Raw genomic sequence first — 19,124 nt, forward strand, 5'->3', positions numbered from 1 at the left:
ATTTATCCACGCCAACGTGACGGTTTTGTAAAAAATGAACTAGGCCAACGTTTGTAAAAATCTAAAAACTAAACACATTAATCATGCATTTGGCCTTGGCATACGGTTGGCCAACATATTTTGATTTAGAGGAGATAAGAGCCGTAGGCAATCTGGAACGGAATTGACATTCCATGGTGTCAGGCTTTACTGTTTACAACTAAGATTAGGCCAACAACTAGCGGCGTTTGTCTCAAAAAGGCATGCAGTGCGGCCGATCTTTTGCTGTTCTTTATGCTACAGTATGGTGTCGTGGTGTTGCTGCTGCTGACTTTACAGATAACTCAGTCTCGTATGAGGACGATTAGGAGCCTAGCCGAAATACCGCTACAGAAAATGACCAAACGAAAACGGTGGGGGGCGCAACAGTCTTAGCTACTTTCACCGTAGGCTGCAGCGGACATCACACCAGGGGTTCACGAAGACGCGTGTGCCATATTTTGTATTTAGGTGAAAGGAGGACGACCTGTGAGAAGCATGAGAGCTCTCCATATTGGTTACTGCATTTTATTAGCAAAGTAGCCCTTAACGTCTACTGCCAACAGCACGCGCGAGTTCTCTCTCTCTGGCTATTCTGTCTTCAGTTTTGATGCCTCTGTGAAGGTTCATTTTCTAGTTAGCCTATAAACAGATAGGCCTACTATCATAAGGTATTTCTATCTGAGCAAGCTCACATAATGTGGAATTTGATCAAATAGGACTGATAGATCAAATAGGACCATTCTATATTAGTGATTCAAAGAGTAGGCTAGTTTCCCCCAAAAAGGCCTATGCTACATTGTTTTTTTACATGAAGGCATGGGAAATAATATGATGAGAAAGAGAGAAAATTAACAACACATTCTTTTTTATTGAGAGAGAATTCAAGAAAAACCATAAGCATTTACCCGAACATCCAGCACAAGAGGCAAAAAAAAAGAGTTCTTCTGAAAATTGTAAATGTCACGTGCCAGATTAAAAATAAACCTGAGTTTTCCCTGCCTATATTGCATCACTGTCTCAATGGTTTATAAAGCAACGCAATGTTTTATTATGTTTCAAAAAATAAAATAAAATAAAAAACATGACAACAAAAAAAGCTGGACAGAATGGGGGTGGCAGTCCTTTCCTTCACAGGTCAGGTAGAATTGAACAGCAATGCATCACAAATACCCCAAAACATTCTTATTAACCCATCAAGAACTAATTAGTATTCATTTACAGTATATTGTTATGTAAAATGTAATATATTTATATAAATGTAACAAATTAAAACCTAACAATATTTACACATCAATGTACAGCTTTAAATAAATTAAGACTATGTCTTTCAAAGCAATGAACATATTTACAAGAATATTTTACTTTCATTAAATAATAGAAAAAAAACAAAAAGGTCATACACATACACACACAAACTTGAATGTGAACACGATGCACAAGCGTGCATGCACGCACGCACGCATGCACGCACGCAAGCATGTGCGCGCGCGCGCACACACACACACACACACACACACACACACACACACACACACACCAGGTAACCAGCAAGACAAAAAAATCCAGAGTCTATTGTACTGATCACAGCCATTTCATCCCTTTTACAATGCATATTTGGATGTAGCTATATCGTGATAGATATCACATAACCACAGACTAGTCTCCTTCTCCATCGGTTTGGGGCTTTTCCTCAAGTCAGTGGATGCATGTCATGTGTTCTCTCTTTCCCCGTGTTACAGCTTCACAGGGAGAGACGCCATAAGCTGCCATCACTTTTCCTGGACAAAAGGCATAAGCCGATCCCGCTCGTTTCTCGGCCTCTCTTCTCCACCCCGCCTCCATCGGGGAGAGCACTGTGATCTCCTTCACCATGACATCATCTGGATACACATCCAACAAACATCCGACAAGCAAAAAGACAAAAAAAAATAGCTCCAACATCTCCACGCTGTCGACGACTGCCGTGGTTGGCTTCACTTGAAGTACACACAAGAACAAAAACAAAAACGTGGGTGTTTGCTTGCGAGACAAAGAGTTTGTATTAATTGGCAGGAGGTTTCAAAAACGTTCTGGTCACTTCGAGCTCTCTCTGCCTGACAACGACGATGACGACGACGATGAAGATACGTCTTTCTTCTTCTCCAGTCCGCTCACCAGCCTTTGGATGTTCTGCAAGTCGCTGGTGGAATCCTTCACGTTGGGTTTGGGGGACCCTGTCCTCTGGTTGCTGGATGCTGAGGACTTGGAGCTGCTGTGGTGGTGGTGGTGGTGGTGCTCCGACACGGGACTGGTCTCCCGGCTGGCCGACACCGAGGACGACTCCGCTTCGGAGGTCATGCCGCCGGTGAAGGCGGCGGTGGTCAGCAGGCTGGAGCTCTGGGGGATGGAGACGGGCAGCTGGTAAGGGTTGAAGCGCAGGCGCGGCCGCGTGCTGCTCAAGAAGGGGCTCCTGCCCAGGCCGGAGGCGGCACCCGCACCACCAGAGGGCAGCGCTGAGGCGGCCGCGGCTGCTGCTGCCATGTAGGTGTACGGGTAAGGCAGCAGGCCACCGAACGGAGGCATTGAGATACCCTGCAGAGGAAGAAAAAGAGAGAAAACGAAAAGATGAGTCCCATTTTCCTGTCACACTCACATATAGATTAACAACTCCACCCTTCAGTAGCTGGTTAAAATGAGGCATGGAGATGACCTTGCAGAGGAAGACAAAAAGCGCGATATGAGGGATTCTCCCTTCCTATACCTCATATGCTCTTTAGTCATATGGCTGCAACTTGTTATCGTATGACTGGATGAAAATTATATAATAAACATTACATATTACATTATTACATGAACATTCGGCAGGCACTTTTATCCACAAGTAAAAGAGAAAGAGAGAAAAAGAAAAGATGAGCCCACTTTTCCAGTCACACTCGCAGATTAACAAGTCCATCACTCAGTAGCTGGTCAAAAGGAGCATACATGTATAAGTCCGTATGTGAGCATGTCTATCTACTACCTCATGTGCCATGCAATGTAAAAGTTTCTTTTTGGACAACACCCAATGTTTTACTCAATGTCTAATAAAAGTGGGAGTTCAGTTCACAGTCAAATGTTGCATTTCGGAAATAGTGATGTCAATATGAACGATTACAACCAAGGCCACAACCCAAACTCCTCCCCACAGATGCAAGCATGCATGAAGGCACGCTCCCTCTCTCTCTCTCACTCTCTCTCTCTCTCTCTCACACACACACACACACATACACACTCAAAACTCTATTACTACACCACAGCCTCCAACTTTGTCAATAAATTCCAAAAACTCTGCATATTTACCTGAGAGCCAAGCATGTGTTGGGACAGGTGGAAGGGGAAAGCGCTCTGGGCACTCTGAGAGGACAAGGCTCCGTTCTCCAGCCCCCCAGCAGCCCCGGCAGACATGGAGGCCAGCAGGTGGCCCATGCCCATGGTGGAGAAGGCCCCGGGAGCCATGGCGAACTGGCCCGGGTGGAAGAGCAGCGGCTGGCCCGTGGGGTTCAGAGGGTTGAAGAAATGCTGACCGTGGAGACCGGAGAGGGCGAGGCTCTGCAGATGGCTGGCGCTGAAGTGCGCTGAAGGGCTCTCCGTCTGCACCATGAGCGGGGAGAAGCCCTCCTTCAACCCGCCACCGCCACCCAGGCCGGAGCCCAAGTCCACGTCCTTCTTGGAGGACGATTCCGACGAGTCTTTCCGAGCGTCTCCGCCTTTGCCCTTCTCCAGGTTCCTGATGCTGAAGATGGAGTCGGAGGAGTCCTTGCGGGAGGAGTCCAGGCCATCAGCCTTCTTGTCCTTGAGCCGCTCGTCGCTGGGCACGGGGCTGAAGGGGGAGGGGGAGGACGTGGGCCCGGGGCTGGGCCTGTCGTCCGGATGGTCAAGCTCCTGGTCACTTTCAGTGCAGGTTTTATCGTCTGGACAAAACACAAAAGATTTCATGTCAAATACAATATTACAGGTTTTATTATCATTTGGGCAAAACACGGACACACAAAAATCAGCCTCATCATCACAGGTCAGCATATCATCAGAGGTTTCCACCGTCTGGTTGAAAATAACAGAACAGAGCTACAGCAGCTTACACATACGTGCTGACACATGACCCATTACACATTCACACTCTTACAGACAGACAGACAGACACCACATACACACACACACACACACACACACTTTTCAAAAAGTAGAGCTACAATTACAGCCATCTTGGTGTATAGGATTCAGAAAACACTTCAATGATTCATGGAAAAAGTTACTCTCCCTAAAACCAGGTATGAACTGAATGTCCAGCTGTATACAAACATGACCTACAAAACATCCCTTTGGTCCCGTGGCACTGCTCACATCAAGTATTGCTCATGGCAGAGCTGCTCAGTATCACATCTTTTGCAAAGGTCAGGATGGCAATAATTTCTGTGTTGGTTTGGTTTCTGCGCTATCTCACTCCCAAGTACACCCAGGTGCTGCTTGGCCCGATCACTAACATAGCCATCATTTTTGTTTGGTGAGACTCACTCTCACTGACTTGCCACAGATAGATCTATTTCTACTCTTTCCAAAGCTCATTCCATAAAAATACATACTCTTTAAAAGATAAGACTCTTTCCAGTTAATAAATGAAAATGATTTAAGTCTTTATCTACTGTCCCTTTAAGTTGTACTGCATTTCCCCAACACACACACACACACACACACACACACACACACACACACACACACACACACACACACACACACACACACACACACACACGCACGCACACCCACACACACAGCCAGCCTGTGCACATGGACAAATCTGTGTGCTGCAACATTTTTATGACATTCTTGCAACAGCAACCCCAACCATCAGTAGCCAATAATATTAAATGAAGTTAATGCCATCTGTAAGAATAAAACGCATCCTCAACAATGCATGTATCACCAACTGGGCATTTTTACCACACACACACACACACACACACACACACACACACACACACACACACACACACACACACACACACACACACACACACCATGTTGTCTTTATTTTTCAATATTCTAATAATCTACAAAGTATACACATATCTGAAAACAATTGTCAAACTTCCAGGTTATCTACCACGTATTTTCCAAATTAGCAAATGCAGAATCCCTCTTGCGCAATGCCGCCCCATCATATCGACAACGGATTATACATTATATATGTTCATGGTTGTTAGCAGCATTACCAGTGAGATGGCACGCGAAGGATAAAGATTTGCTTCCGGATTTTCAGTGATAGTCTACCCTGCGTCTGCCAGAGTGCAGGATTATACCCCTTGTTACAAATCTGCCAACTATCTATACCTTCAATTTAATTAATCCTCAAGATATAGGACTAAATAAACCCTGTATTCTTGTGGTAGAATGCGGACATTCTGTACAAGACATACCAACAAGATACGAGACTACTCTATTTCATTTTTTACGACAAGCCATGGACCTACCTCGACTGCTCCTGTTAAATTTCAGTGGACTGGCTTCGTTCCCAAGCGGGGAGTGTACGGAGTCCCTCCCCGTCGTCGGTTCGCAAGAGGACGCATCCGAGTCACCACCGTCTCGGTCCACTTTGCACTGGTCATCGTACATCCGTAGTGATGGCAGGCTTAATTGTTTCCTAGAAAGGGAACATCATTCACTGAGTGTGTGGTTCAAAGCGACAATTTACCCAAGCAGCGAGAAGGCCAACTGCTTAATTTTAATTCCATGAATAAGTTATGGGTAGTAGGCCTGTTACTGCTCCGTTTACAAAAATAATCTCTTCTGTTGAAATATGTTGAAAGAGTTCGAAGGACAACGCTGTACCTTTTCTCTCTCCGCCCATTTCCTGTGTCCCTGAATCCTTTAGCGAACGGGTTGTGATCAATTTTTAACTGTGTGATCTGCAGGGGCGAAACACAAGTGTACGACAACACACTCAAGTTATCTGTGAACGGTAAGTATTCACATTTTGAAAGTCATTTTAAAATAGGCTAGAGGACCCCCAGAAGTTTTTCAACTGAAACCCAAATGACCCGACCAAGCCAAGACAGGCCTGTTTTTTCATCAGCCTGTAGCAATTTCCACAAGCTTACTCACAGCAGGCAACATTTCACTGAAAGAATCATTTGCCCAGACGCCAAATAAGGCCTGATAATCAAACGCAAATGGAGCGGTGGTCTACGCCATTTTAGAAAATACAGGAACGGTAGGGCCACTAACTCCATGATAAATGACTGCGTCGTAAACTACAATTAAAAGTCTGCCTGTGGATCCAGTAGGCCTACGAACGCTTGTATGGTTTTGATAAATTGCAAAACAGGAAGAAACCACCTTACCAGCTTCTATTTTTGACCACAAACTTAAATAACAATTTCTTCAATTTTGCTTCATAGGCTACTAGTGTCCAAATACAGTAAGAATTTGATTGCATTAGGCCTACAATATTGACACAGAAATGCACTGTGTTCTGACAGTGTACTTATGCATTTATAGCCTGCATATAGCCTACAGGTCTTAGTAAAAACTCATGGCAGCAGGGTTAAAGCAAACCTGGACTCCATGCAAACATCTCTACCATCTAGTTAATTGAATGTGGTGAAACCACATTTCAGATGGAATATATAAAATAATGTGCTGTGTTTTAATCATCTTACCTTGTCATTTTGATATGCAGTTACAGCTATGAAATCTGTCTCTGGAAAAAGGTAAGTCCTGAAGGTGCTGTACGGAAGCTTCAGAATATCATTGGCTCTGACGATGTGAAACCGGGGTTGGTATTTGTGCATGGAATTAAGTATAGTCTGTGAAACAGAAATTACATTATTATTATTATTATTATTATTATTATTATTATTATTATTATTATTATTATTATTATTATTTACTACTACTACTACTATTAGTCCTCGTGCTGCTAAGCACACACACACACACACACACACACGGACACACACACACACACACACACACACACACACACACACACACACACACACGGACACACACACACTATCCACACATAGGTATTATGCATAGGCCTATAGGCATATTATGCGTCGACTGAAGCATTTACAAAACAAATCTGCCAGCAGCTATTCAAGCGATATCACCAACGAATCGTTTCAAAATCCTCTACCACAACACAACTACTTGTGCCATTTCGAATTATTTCATTCAAGTATAAATATTAAAGGCCTGTTGAGACCAAGTCAAAGTGGCAACGCATGGTCGCCTGGCAGCCTCGACTGTCCTCGCATAGGCAGACATGTATTTTTAAAACTGATTTCCTTCCAAAACATCTTCAAACTATCCTTCAGGGACACAGACAGCAGAAACACTTCAGACATCCACGCATGTCCCTCTTGTGCTTTCGACATTTCGACGCCCACTCTGAAGAGATCCAACATCAAGACGTCAAAGGTCGACTTAAGAGGCCCACAAATTCAATACAAGCCAGACTGCAAGTCTGCCCCTTCTCCTTGACCCAGTCTCCTTTTCTGCCCCAAATCTATTAAGTGTCGCTGTTCTTTTTGTCCTTAACTAAACACTTTATACACAGCCAAGCAGAGAAAGAAAATGTCCACTAATCTCTACACAAATAACAGGTTTCTGACCTTTTCTAATCGTAACACAGGACTTTCAATGGTTTCCTACCACTGGCTTTAAGTTTGTGGTTTCGTATGTGTTTTCCACATTTTAAAAATTCACTGTCCTTTGCATTCTACATTGCGGGTGTACAGGAACGAGTTTTCATAAAAGCAGGCTTTCGCAATGAAAATTTAAGTGAAATAACAGCCCGTGCGCAAAAAGTCCCAAAACCTCTCCACATTACGCACGGTACAATTCGTGCAACGCGGTTTAAATGACGAAAATACAAATATGATCAAGACAACTTCAAACTTACAAATCCATGTTTATCCGATATATTGTTCGTCAATTTGAGTTTATGGAAAGTAGCAGGCTTTGCCATCCATTGCTCGCCCGTAGCAGGACTGTCTGGGTGGATGTACATTCGCTTCGGCATCTCCGGGTCGGCTTTTCCTGCGACCATCCATCGAGAATTGTGAAATTTGTATCGACAGTCATCGGCAGCGACTATATCCATCAACAGGATATATTTTGCTTTTTTATCCAAGCCATTACACCGAACTTTGAAGGCTGGGAACATTCTCCTGCAACAGAGAGGGGGCACGGGTGTAGTATCGTCCATTTTAGCCTATATATGTTACTTACATTGTGAATTGTAACAGCAAGGAAAGTAAAATATCAAGCACTTAAGATGCGTGACAACATATAGAATAGCAATGGAAATAAAATGTAAAATTCACATGACAGGGCACAAGGATTCCACCGAGATTGCATAATAATAATTTATTCTACTGTTTTTTAAGGTAGGCTAAATCGTATTGCACCACCAATGTAATCAGTCATTGCATGGCATATTGTATACTATACAATGTGATGTATTTTCAATTTCCATTTAAAAGCATATTCTACAGCCCCACTATATGGGATGTGGAATGAGGTAGCATTTAACAGCAGAGAGGTGAGGACCGCAAATTCAACTAGCAAACCACAGCATTTTCATAGAAAGCTACGTAAGCAAGACAAAACTAAGACAATCAAAAAAAACTCAACAGATAGTCTGTGAACTTGCCTTCTTAATCGTTGGCTATATAAGTAGTTCTTGCCTTGTTTTCTGTATTACAGCATGATCGCCCAAAAACCTTTGGAGTTACACAATTCGAAAGAAATTAAAATGTAACATTCAGGCCTTACCTTCCCGATTTTGTTATGACCATTTCGGTGCCGATTTTATGAAATTGATCCCAGAGATCCTTCGACTCCAGAATAACTTTTGGGTCGTCCTCCACATCCTCCTCGGGCTCCAGGCTTTTGAGAGACCGGAGATGAGCCGCCTGGTGGTGATGCCCCAGCGCGGCGTGCAAGCCAACCTCGGCGGCCCCGGAGAGAGCGTGGTCCGTCAGTGGCTTCGTCAGGGAGGGAGGCAGTGTGAGAGCCGGGAAAAAAGACGGCTGGGCAGCGGCGAGAAAGGCTGACATGCCAAAGTCAGCCGGCCGGTGAGCGTGGAAAGGGTGATAAGCCATAGTAGTCCCTGTGAAAACTGGATCTCTCATCGGTGCATCCAAAAATGTCGATATAGAATATTATATTCGTAGTCTGTACGGTCTCCCTCAAAGCGTCCAGCTCAGATGAAATGTTCAGTTGCAGCAACTGACACAAAAGTGTGTGCAGAGCCCGAGGTTGACAGCGAAAGCCACACACTGCCCCGTGACCGTGGAGTGAAATATCTGGTAGGCTATTCCAGTGTCGACTGCGCCGTCAAAAGTAAGGATGATATCCTTCCAACAACTGAGTGTTCACGCGCTCGGAGTATAGCCAAATCCTCCTTATTTACCAGGCCCGTCCAGCCGACAAAAGAAAACGCTCTTCAACAAAAAGGCATACAATTTGGGCACAGTTTATAAGCTTGAAGTTCTCTCGCCCCGTCAGTGTGCGACTCTCGCATATTCCTCCCTTCTGGTTCCAGACTCTAATGAAGCATCTCCCCTTGATTGCCGATTTTACGCTTTCTGGACCAATTGTACAGTTCCATAGGCGTGGTTATGACAGATCCAGCCAAGATGGGGAAGGGGGCTAGAAGGTGTCGGAAGCATTAGCAGTAAGAAAACATGTCAACAGAATAAAATATTAACCAATGACAAACTAAAGATCGGGAAACCCCACCCCCGAACTCGAGGTAGACAACTCGCACACTCTTCAGTGCGAGGCCGGCGAGGAGAGCGCTTCGCTCGGCCGCTATTCGTAGCTAAACGAGGGTACCAGCCTTCACATGGACACAGCGTACCTCGGTCATTTAGTTTTTGATTTGCCTACTTTTTGCACAACAATCAAATTTACTTACGTTTAATTTAGGCTACCTTGGATAATAAGGTGACGACGAGAGTGTATTTTTTTTGCCGAGGTCGTCCGTGTGTTTGTTCTGAGGTAAAACAGTTCCTGTCTGCAACTACTTGACGTGCAGCCATGAGGACAATTTGAATGCGCTACTTTCTTTGTCGATGCCAAGGCAATAGGAGTTCACCCGTGTTAAATATCAATCACAATATTTTTTTATGGATAGTCAGTGCAACAGCAAGGAGCATTGGAGGTCTATGCAGTGCTCTATCCGGATGTATGCAAGTTACAATAAGTTGTATTTATTAGCTTTACGTCGCCGCTGAAAATCATGAAAGACATCATCAAAGTAGGCGTATTTATCAAGAATTATGTTGGCTGTTGTTAAATAGCGAACTAAAGCTGGACATTGAATGGAACATACCGCACAGAGAACACTGACGTAAATGACCAACCCATTGCAGGATGTATATTACTCTCTCTGTCCATGCATCAGCAGAAAAATAAAGTTGAAATATTTGCGAAGACCTACCTTTTCCTGGTCTTGCATCACTTCATCTCATAACGTGATCATTTCAACAGAAGCATTTGATTAGTGTTGTTTTCCCGGCGTTGGCTGTACCGTTTTAATGCACATTGGTAGTGTTATATCGATTTCAGGCACAAAGTGGCCTATTGTTGAATGCTAGTTTTGCAACACTATGCATTCTTGTAGCCGCGACCGTCAACCTCCTGAGGACTCGCACTGCTTCGAAGCGTACAAATTGTGTCAGTTTCACATCCGCCGCCCCTTGCAGCAGTCTAATCTGGCGACTGGCGGTATTGTGCAAGCAGCTTTTAGCATTGTTGTAGCATGTACCTTTAAGGGGGTCCGCTAGATCAGTGTTTCTCAACCTATTTTTAGGCGAGGCACCCTTTCATTCATGAAAAATTTCAAGGCACCCCAAACCAACAAGCCCTAACTTGGCATCGCATCCGATACCACAAAAGCTTAGAAAAGTAATACATTTGGAGACGTCACACAACCTACATTCAAAGTTGCAGCTGACCTATATTTACTTTATTGTGCGTAAATGGCAGATGACAGATTCCACTGACTAGCATTAACCTATCAATTTAGACAAATATGTATCATATTACATAATTTATTCATCAGCCACGTTTCCGCGGCACCCCTGAGGGGCGGCCCGCGGCATCCCAGGGTGCCCCGGCACCCCTGTTGAGAANCACTGCGCTAGATCCTTGATTAAGTGGGACTGCGTTTGTGAAAGAACTCTTGGCGCCAGTCTGCTTGAGTCCCACATTAAGACACTACTCCTGTCACATCTTATTTAGCCCCAAAATCCTCAAGCAGCGCGCCAATCCCGTCACGAGTGCTTGGAAAGCTACAGGTGAAGTCAACTTTTAGACCAGTCAGTCTATTTTTCGACCCACATAAGCAGAGCTTTTTCCGCAAACACATGTCCCCTGCTGTGAAGGGAAGGAATTTTACAATCCCGTTTATGTTTGACCAAAGACATCATAATAGTTCAAAATTTGCATAACCTGACCTCTTTATTCTGCCACAGTGGCGCCAAATTCAGCACGCGGAAAAATAGAGTTCTGCCATTCTTTTGAACGTTGTGGTTTTTGGGGTTGGATGTGTAGCCTAACGGTAAATGTAGCTGTGCTGTGAACAGAAATATACGATGCTTCATAGGTTTAAATTAACGTTTTGTGCTTTGATGTAGTCACCTTAAGGTAACGTTTATGACACAACCAGTAATGACAGCAATTACGCGTAACGCGAGATTGCTCGCTCTTGGGCAGAACATCTAAAGTAGCCTCTCCAAGGCATTCCACAAATTTGAACTCGGATCAAAGAATGAGTATTACACTGATTGGGATACTCATAGTGCAAGTGACTTCATTTGTTTTGAGTTATACTCGGCGAGGAGAGATGCCTTCAGACAGGAAGCGAGAGAGAGGTGGAGGGAGAGGAATAGGGCGCGCGCAGACAGAGGCAAGACTCTCGTGCGTGCAACCTGCTAACGTTGGATGCTCATGATGAACGGTTCGGAAGACCCAGGTTCAGCTTCTGGTAAGGTGTCACTTATGGACTAATGGCGTTAATGTTCGATCATGGCGGTGTTACCAAATTAGTTGTTTAGGCTAATACTAAACAGCGCTCGGCTTTCGACAGTATTGACTAAGTTAAATTAAAAGTTTACCTCGAAGGCGACCTCATTCATGATTAAAGGCAGTGCATACGACAATACGACTAGGCTACAACGCAGAACTTTTTAAGACGTGTGTAAATTCTTGAAATAAGTAGGGTAGGCTATTTTCATGTTGACAGAAATAAATAATATTTTATGCAACATTAATAAATGTGTAGCCTATTAATTTATTTATCTGTGTTCAGCTTCAGAGTGTAATGCTAATTTAATGCCACGCTCAGACACGTCACAGAGACTCTCTTTTATTACAAACAGAAAGGATACAGATGGTATGAGAAATAATAATACATTGTGATATTATCTTCAACAAGGCCTTAACATGGACAAAAATAGAACCAAGCGTGGATATGGGCATCTTCATTTATTAAATATTTGCACACAGGATGCATGGCATTTAACCAGTCTTTCATGCACAAGAGAAATAATTAAAATAATAGGCTAATAATAATAAACAAATAATAAAGATTTGATGCATTATGCACATATTAGGCTATATATGGGACATACATGAAACTGGCTCAGTTTCACGAGGGATTTACAAATAACCTGTTGAAAGGCAAAACAAGTTAACATCGCATGCAGGAAGTTAATGGTTTGTCATGTATACACTAACCGAACTAATTATATAAACGACGGTCGACATCATAGCTCGCACAGATTATTTGTTCTAGAGCGCGAGCAACATTTGTACGACCCAGTCGGTGTTTTTGTGGCTTCCTGTGTGGCATAGTGTCATTCAAGTTTAGGCCAGCAAGCTGTCACATGCCAACATAAAGGAATACTCTAGTTTTTATTTCCTTCAGGAACGGGGGTAGGGATGTGATTAATTGTGATATCTACCCACGGAATCGTAAACTCCAGAGGACAACAAAGTTCATCAGAAGGCAGTTTGAAGGATTCCCACAGTGGCCAGAGTGTGTATAATCAATCACTCATCTCAGCTGTCAAAATTCTCTCAAATCCTCTGTTGCATTTATCGTTGCTGATCCAATCCAAGGCAGCACCACACAGTTTAAGATTTCACTATCACAACCAGGATATAACCATTTTTTTTGTAATTGACCTTGCACCATAACGTATGCTATATAGCTATTGTTCTAAATTGGTAATAGCCTAGACTATGTGAGAAACATATTAATAGCAAACTGATGTTAACCACTAAATGTCATTTCATTCCATGTGTTGGATTAGGTCGTAGAGCGCAATAGGCTAATTATGAAACCTGACAGACGTCAACAACTGACAAATAGGCTACCAAGTCATTTACCATCAGATTGCCATTGGTCAGATGGCTTAGGCTATTACATATCAATAGGTTATAATGCTCGTTACACATGATCATTTTGTCTACCCATATCGTATGAAAACGGTGTCTTTGCATAATCTGCTGTTGATTCGGCCTGCCCTATGCCTTCGCCCTAAACATTTGTGCTTGTCGAACTTTTGAGATGTAGGCCTACTGCTTTTTTATAGAAGGGCTACTATTGCCAGCCCACGTGAGGTCAGTAATTGGTTTAGGTTAATGCTCACATAGTTATTCACAATTTGCAAAACGATGGAACATTTCTCATTTAAAATCATCCCAACCAATGCCCATTTGCGCACATTTTTTTCTGGTATCCGGGGCCTTGGAAGTGTATGGGGTTTGATGCCCTTATGTGTCCCGTGCGAAATGGATGAGGACAGGTAAGCGATATGGCTCGACTGTTACAAATAAAAAAGGAAAGAGTGTGCAATCTCCGGTAGCTGATGAATAGATCCCAGTTTAAGATAGGTCTACTTGAAGAAACAAAAAAAAAAGCAAATAACCAAGTAAGATTATTATTATTATTATTATTATTATTATTATTATTATTATTATTATTATTATTCCCCTATCGTATCATTTAATTACATAATAGTTTGGGTGCGTTAAATGCGTTAGACTTTAGAGATAAAGTGTAACATTGAAGAAGTCTAATCAGACTTATCCCATTTTTTTTGTTATTATTGCGCATCCAAGAAGCATTTTTTGGTTGTTTTTTGTGCTTCCAATGAAGTGATTATTTAAAGTTACTTGTTCTAGTATCTTAGCCTTCGCACACTCTTATGGAAGAATGAGCTAAACGACAATTCAACACTTTCCCCATGTATCCAAAAGACAAATTAACTTAATAGCTTTCAAAACAAATGCGACATGTGACAGCATACAACAGTGAAACGTCTTGGTCAGCGGTATGGCCAAGGTTCTTCTAGTGAGGCTATAATTTTCACGCAGAAGTGGGTGTCATTTGGATGTGCACACACCAGCCAAGTTCTTAAAAGAGTGTAACAAAAAAATGAAATGGAAACTGTAACCACTTGTTGAAGCCCAATTCTGCTAACCCTATAAATGAAATAAAACATGAAAATACCTCTTGTTTGAGAAATAATATAGCCTAGACGTTGTTGAAGAAATAACTTGACTTCCTGTCCTTCAGCTTGCATCTTTTTGTACTTGGACAATAATGTTTAGGTCTATGCAATGTGTTCTAGGTTTGGCCCTTTGCATCATATTCCAGTGGCATAAAATTAGGATGGCAAGGAAGTAAAAAAACAGTGTAACATTTTCTGAGAAGCATCCAGTTGCTCTTGAATTCACATAGCTTTGTTGTGAGCGGCTGAAATTACTGCTTGTGTTTTCTATAGCCAATATATACAGTATATACGTGTGTGTGAGAGAGAGAGAGAGCGAGAGAGAGAGAGCAAGTGTGTGTGTGTGTGTGTGTGTGTGTGTGTGTGTGTGTGTGTGTGTGTGTGTGTGTCAATGGAAAGCGGCTTGTGTATGAGTGCAATGACCTAGAAATCAAAAGTAGAAGATGAATTTCACTTGACTTTGGTCTCAGGCTGTATTGGTTGTGTATGTTGTGTGTTGTGTGCCTGCCTGATAGGAAATGTCTAGTCGGAAAGAGTAAACATCCTGCCTTGCTTCATCTAATTTATAGCTTCGGACTCCTCGCCTTCCCAACCAGCTAATGGTACGAGCGTGCAAGGAAGACTGAGCAAGCAGCCGGTGCTTCAAAACCAACCTCTGCTCACCAAGTTAACCCCTGTACCCGTTTGGAATAGATCACCAATATTTTCATTATTAACCGCAATGAAATCAACAGGACTCGGACAAAAAACAAGCCAGATGTTTTTTTTCATACACTAACAAATTGTATAGCCTACAGTTTGCATTTTATCACTTTTGAATTTCCTTTTTACACACACATGCTCACACGCACGCACGCACACACACACGTCCACACACACACACACACACACACACACACACACACACACACACACACACACACACACACACACACACACACACACTTGCAGACATACTAGACTGAAGTGTGTGTATGTAGTAATAATTATACCACGCACATATTTGGGATGCTTTTAGGGGCTCATCCAAAGCGAGCCGTCCCACCCTGGCGATCCGCTGCTGATCAAAGGCTGATGCGGAGGGCAGAGTGAGGGGGAGGCTGTGTGTGTGTGTGTGTGTGTGTGTGTGTGTGTGTGTGTGTGTGTGTGTGTGTGTGTGTGTGTGTGTGTGTGTGTGAGGCAGGAACAGGGTGAGAGGCAGGCTGTGTGTGTGTGTGTGTGTGTGTGTGTGTGTCGTGGGAGGTTGTTTTCATCTTCCTGATGTTGGATTTGAAGGTGAATGTATTAGCCTCTTCAGGTCAGCATCTGCCCTCCTCAAACATCACACACACACACACACACACGCACACACACACCACATCAGGAATGTGCAAAAGGGGGTCTCCCACACCAAATGCAGGGGAGGGTGGATGGTGTGGTGCCTGGATCATGGTCGCTTAATTTTCACTGTCAGAAATATTCTCTTGGCCGATAGTGTCTGAATGAGTGTGTGCATGCTAATGCATGTGTGTGTGTGTGTGTGTGCGAGCATGTGCGTGTGCGAGCGTATGTGTGTGTGTGTGCGTGTGTGTGTGTACTCAGATCTCTGTTTTTACCATCATATTTGCGCCGTCTGTGTGTGTCTTTGCTACCATCTAAAGGTGTACAAAACAATAATGGTGGCGTATACATGCTTGTGAGTCCACTGAAGGCCTGGTTTCTTGGAACCCAGCATGGCGAGTAAATCTAAAACTTAATGCGCTCGCTTCCTTTTCATTCATGTGAATTTAAAAAATCGGATTGGGGATGGGGGGCAGTCACAAGAGCCTGGAGACTGAGCACGCACACACACACACACACACACACACACACACACACACACACACACACACACACACACAGCTGGGTTTGGACAGAGAGAGAGAGAGGGACTGCAGAGAGAGTGGAGTGAGGAAGCGAGGTAGCGTGTGGGGGGAGGTAGTGGAGGAGGGCTGGAAGAAAGGGAGGGGGGAGTCGGAGAGTTGAGTAGGCCAGTTTGGGTTGGGGAGCTGGGGGGATGTAGGAAGAGAGAGAGAGAGAGAGTGTGTGTGTGTGTGTGTGTGTGTGTGTGTGGTTGACAGGAGAAGCTTGGAGTAGGAAGTGATCTCAGTGGTCCCACACAAGACGAATGGCTCCCTGGATACAGGGGTAATAACTTGTAATCAAAGCCATGAGACGGGTACAGGACGAGGGGCAAGGGGAAGGGGGGTGATGGGGGTTGGACGGCGGTGGTTGGATGGATTGGGGCTGGGGCTGGGGCTGGGGCTGGGGGTGGGGGGGTGATGGCCGAGCTGGGCTGGGGGTAACCAGGGGGTGTTTGCGACATGGATCGCATCTTTCCGCTCCTGGCTCTCTTCTCACCGGGCCTGTGCTGTGTTGTGCAGGGAAGCTGCCAGGGGGTGACAAATGGGTCGTCTGTCCAGGGCCCAGAGAGCGAGGGTTGCCCTAGGATTGGGTCCTCCTTACATTTCATTGCATTGAGTGCGGGGCCTTTTTGGGGCTTTTTGGGCCTTAAATCGTGACGGGACAGTGAGATATACAGGAAGCAAGTGGGGAGTGAGAGAAGGTGAAGGGTTGAAATCGACCCGGGTCGCTGGTGTAGCAGTGCAGTGCCCTACGGCGTGGCCGGGGCCTTTTCCAGTGACTTTGTCCTGGGCTCCATCACTGCTGTCAGCGGCCCTGTGCTGTGCAGGGCAGGCAGACACATGAGACTGGCTGTTAGGTGATTCCCTGAGCTCTCTCTCTCTCTCTCTCTCTCTCTCTCTCTCTCTCTCTCTCTCTCTCTCTCTCTCTCTCTCTCTCTCTTTCCTCAGGTTTATTTGGGACAGCAGCAGCAGCATCGTGAGCATTCCCACACTGACAGACGTGCATGAATTGTACAGATTTTTTTTTCTGAAGTCGGGACAGGAAGGCCTGGATCGGTGAAAGAGTGAAGATGATGTGTGTGTGTGTGTGTGTGTGTGTGTGTGTGTGTGTGTGTGTGTGTGTGTGTGTGAAAGGAGCGGGGGGGGGGGGCAATAGAGCATCTTTGTGTGTATGCGTGTGTGTGTGTGTGTGTGTCTATATGTGTGTGGTTTTGCGTCTGAATGTGTACACTTGCACACATGGATTTGTGTATGTGCATGTGAAAAAGAGAGACAAAGGTTGTGTGTGTGTGTGTGTGTGTATGTGTGTGTGTGTCTATACGTGTGTAGTTTTGCCTCTGAATGCATGTGTGCACGTGCACACATAGGTTTGTGTATGCGCATGTGAAAAAGAGAGACAAAGGTTGTGTGTGTGTGTGTGTGTGTGTGTGTGTGAGTTGTGTATCATTAACACACACACATCTGTGTATGTGTGGGGGGTGGGGGTGCACTTGCACTCTGCATTATCTCAGCCACCGCTCCCGGCCAGCAGCGTTACCGAAAGCCGAGACCCCAGTGTAGCTTCCAAACCCTGTCAGCTCCATGCCTTCCCGTCCCTTCCCTTCCCTTACTTTCCTCCGGACCCTCCCCTGGACCGACTGGTTGTCTTGCCAACGTGAGGGGGAAGATCAGAGAGAGGAGCAGGGAGCGGAGTGGAGCAGGAAGGAGGGATGAGGGAAGAGGGGACGGGAGGACATCAATCTCATGGGGGAGCTGGGCTGGCCGTCTGTCCGCCGCATGGCTGCGTGGCTCTCCCCCTCTCCCCCCGGTCACAGTCCACACCTGGGACACATTTGACATAATGTTAGGTCACGCAGGGCTCCAGTCAAAGTCATGCGCGGGTCACCGCTGTAAAAAAAGTTGTGAGGTGGTGTCTGAAGACCTGCCTAACCTGTCTTCCTTCCTGGCTTTCTCTTTTCACTCTTTCACTCTGTCCCCCTTTGTCTTTTGTTGCTCTCCCACTCTCTTTCTTCCTCCACTTCTCTTCCTCTTCCTTTCTTCCTCCCCTTCTTTCTGTGATGCCATCTCTCTTTCTCTCTCTGTTGCTCCCTCCAGCTCTGTTCCTTTCCCTTTCCCTTTCCTTTGCCTTTTCTCCTTTCTCTCTCTCTCTCTCTCTCTCTCTCTCTCTCTCTCTCTCTCTCTCTCTCTCTCTCTCTCTCTCTCTCTCTCTCTCTCTCATCTGCCATATTTCTGTCTTCCCCCCCTTCTTGACTCGTCCCAGTGTCTTTCTATTGGTGGTAAACGCGTAGAGGACACAGCGTATTTGAGCGCTGCACTGCTAGCTCAGAGTACAGTCGTCAGCCAGGCTTTTGTTTGGCTATTTTTACCAGGTGCTGTTTCCAAGCCACAACTAGCAGCTACTGCGCTGAGCTGCACAGACACAGAGAGGGTCATGTCTTGGGTTATGTACTGTACGCAGCATGCATAATAAATGCTTTAAAAACCATTTCAGAGTCAAACTACTGGAGAATTGTCAACAGAGAATGGCTGTAAAAATGTCAGCTGTAAAAAGAAACCTTTTGCGACACATGCCCTCGCGAGCCGAATACCATGTTGTTCTATTCATGAAAACATTTCTATTAAAAAAACCTAATATGGGAGAGGAATAAATTATGTAGCCTACATTTAT

The 19,124-nt window shown here is 44.6% G+C and overlaps 1 protein-coding gene across 2 annotated transcripts; it reads right to left on the reverse strand.

The window, feature by feature from the left end:
* Nucleotides 1-878: 878 nt before the first annotated feature.
* Nucleotides 879-10,779, reverse strand: tbx2a (T-box transcription factor 2a). 2 transcript variants are annotated; one of them, XM_063203382.1, is made up of 8 exons: nt 10,493-10,779; nt 8,821-9,699; nt 7,946-8,213; nt 6,696-6,842; nt 5,866-5,942; nt 5,508-5,677; nt 3,340-3,950; nt 879-2,592 (listed from the first exon to the last, which is right to left on the reverse strand). In XM_063203382.1, the coding sequence occupies exons 2-8, from the start codon at nt 9,177-9,179 to the stop codon at nt 2,095-2,097; spliced, it is 2,130 nt and encodes a 709-aa protein (XP_063059452.1). In that variant the 5' UTR covers nt 9,180-9,699; nt 10,493-10,779; the 3' UTR covers nt 879-2,094. The 2 variants fall into 2 exon arrangements, with proteins under 2 accessions (XP_063059452.1, XP_063059453.1); XM_063203383.1 differs by lacking the exon at nt 10,493-10,779 and having other exon boundaries at nt 8,821-9,703.
* Between the last annotated feature and the right edge of the window lie 8,345 nt (nt 10,780-19,124).

Source organism: Engraulis encrasicolus, chromosome 7 (genome assembly GCF_034702125.1).
Source record: "Engraulis encrasicolus isolate BLACKSEA-1 chromosome 7, IST_EnEncr_1.0, whole genome shotgun sequence".
Lineage (NCBI taxonomy): Eukaryota > Metazoa > Chordata > Actinopteri > Clupeiformes > Engraulidae > Engraulis > Engraulis encrasicolus.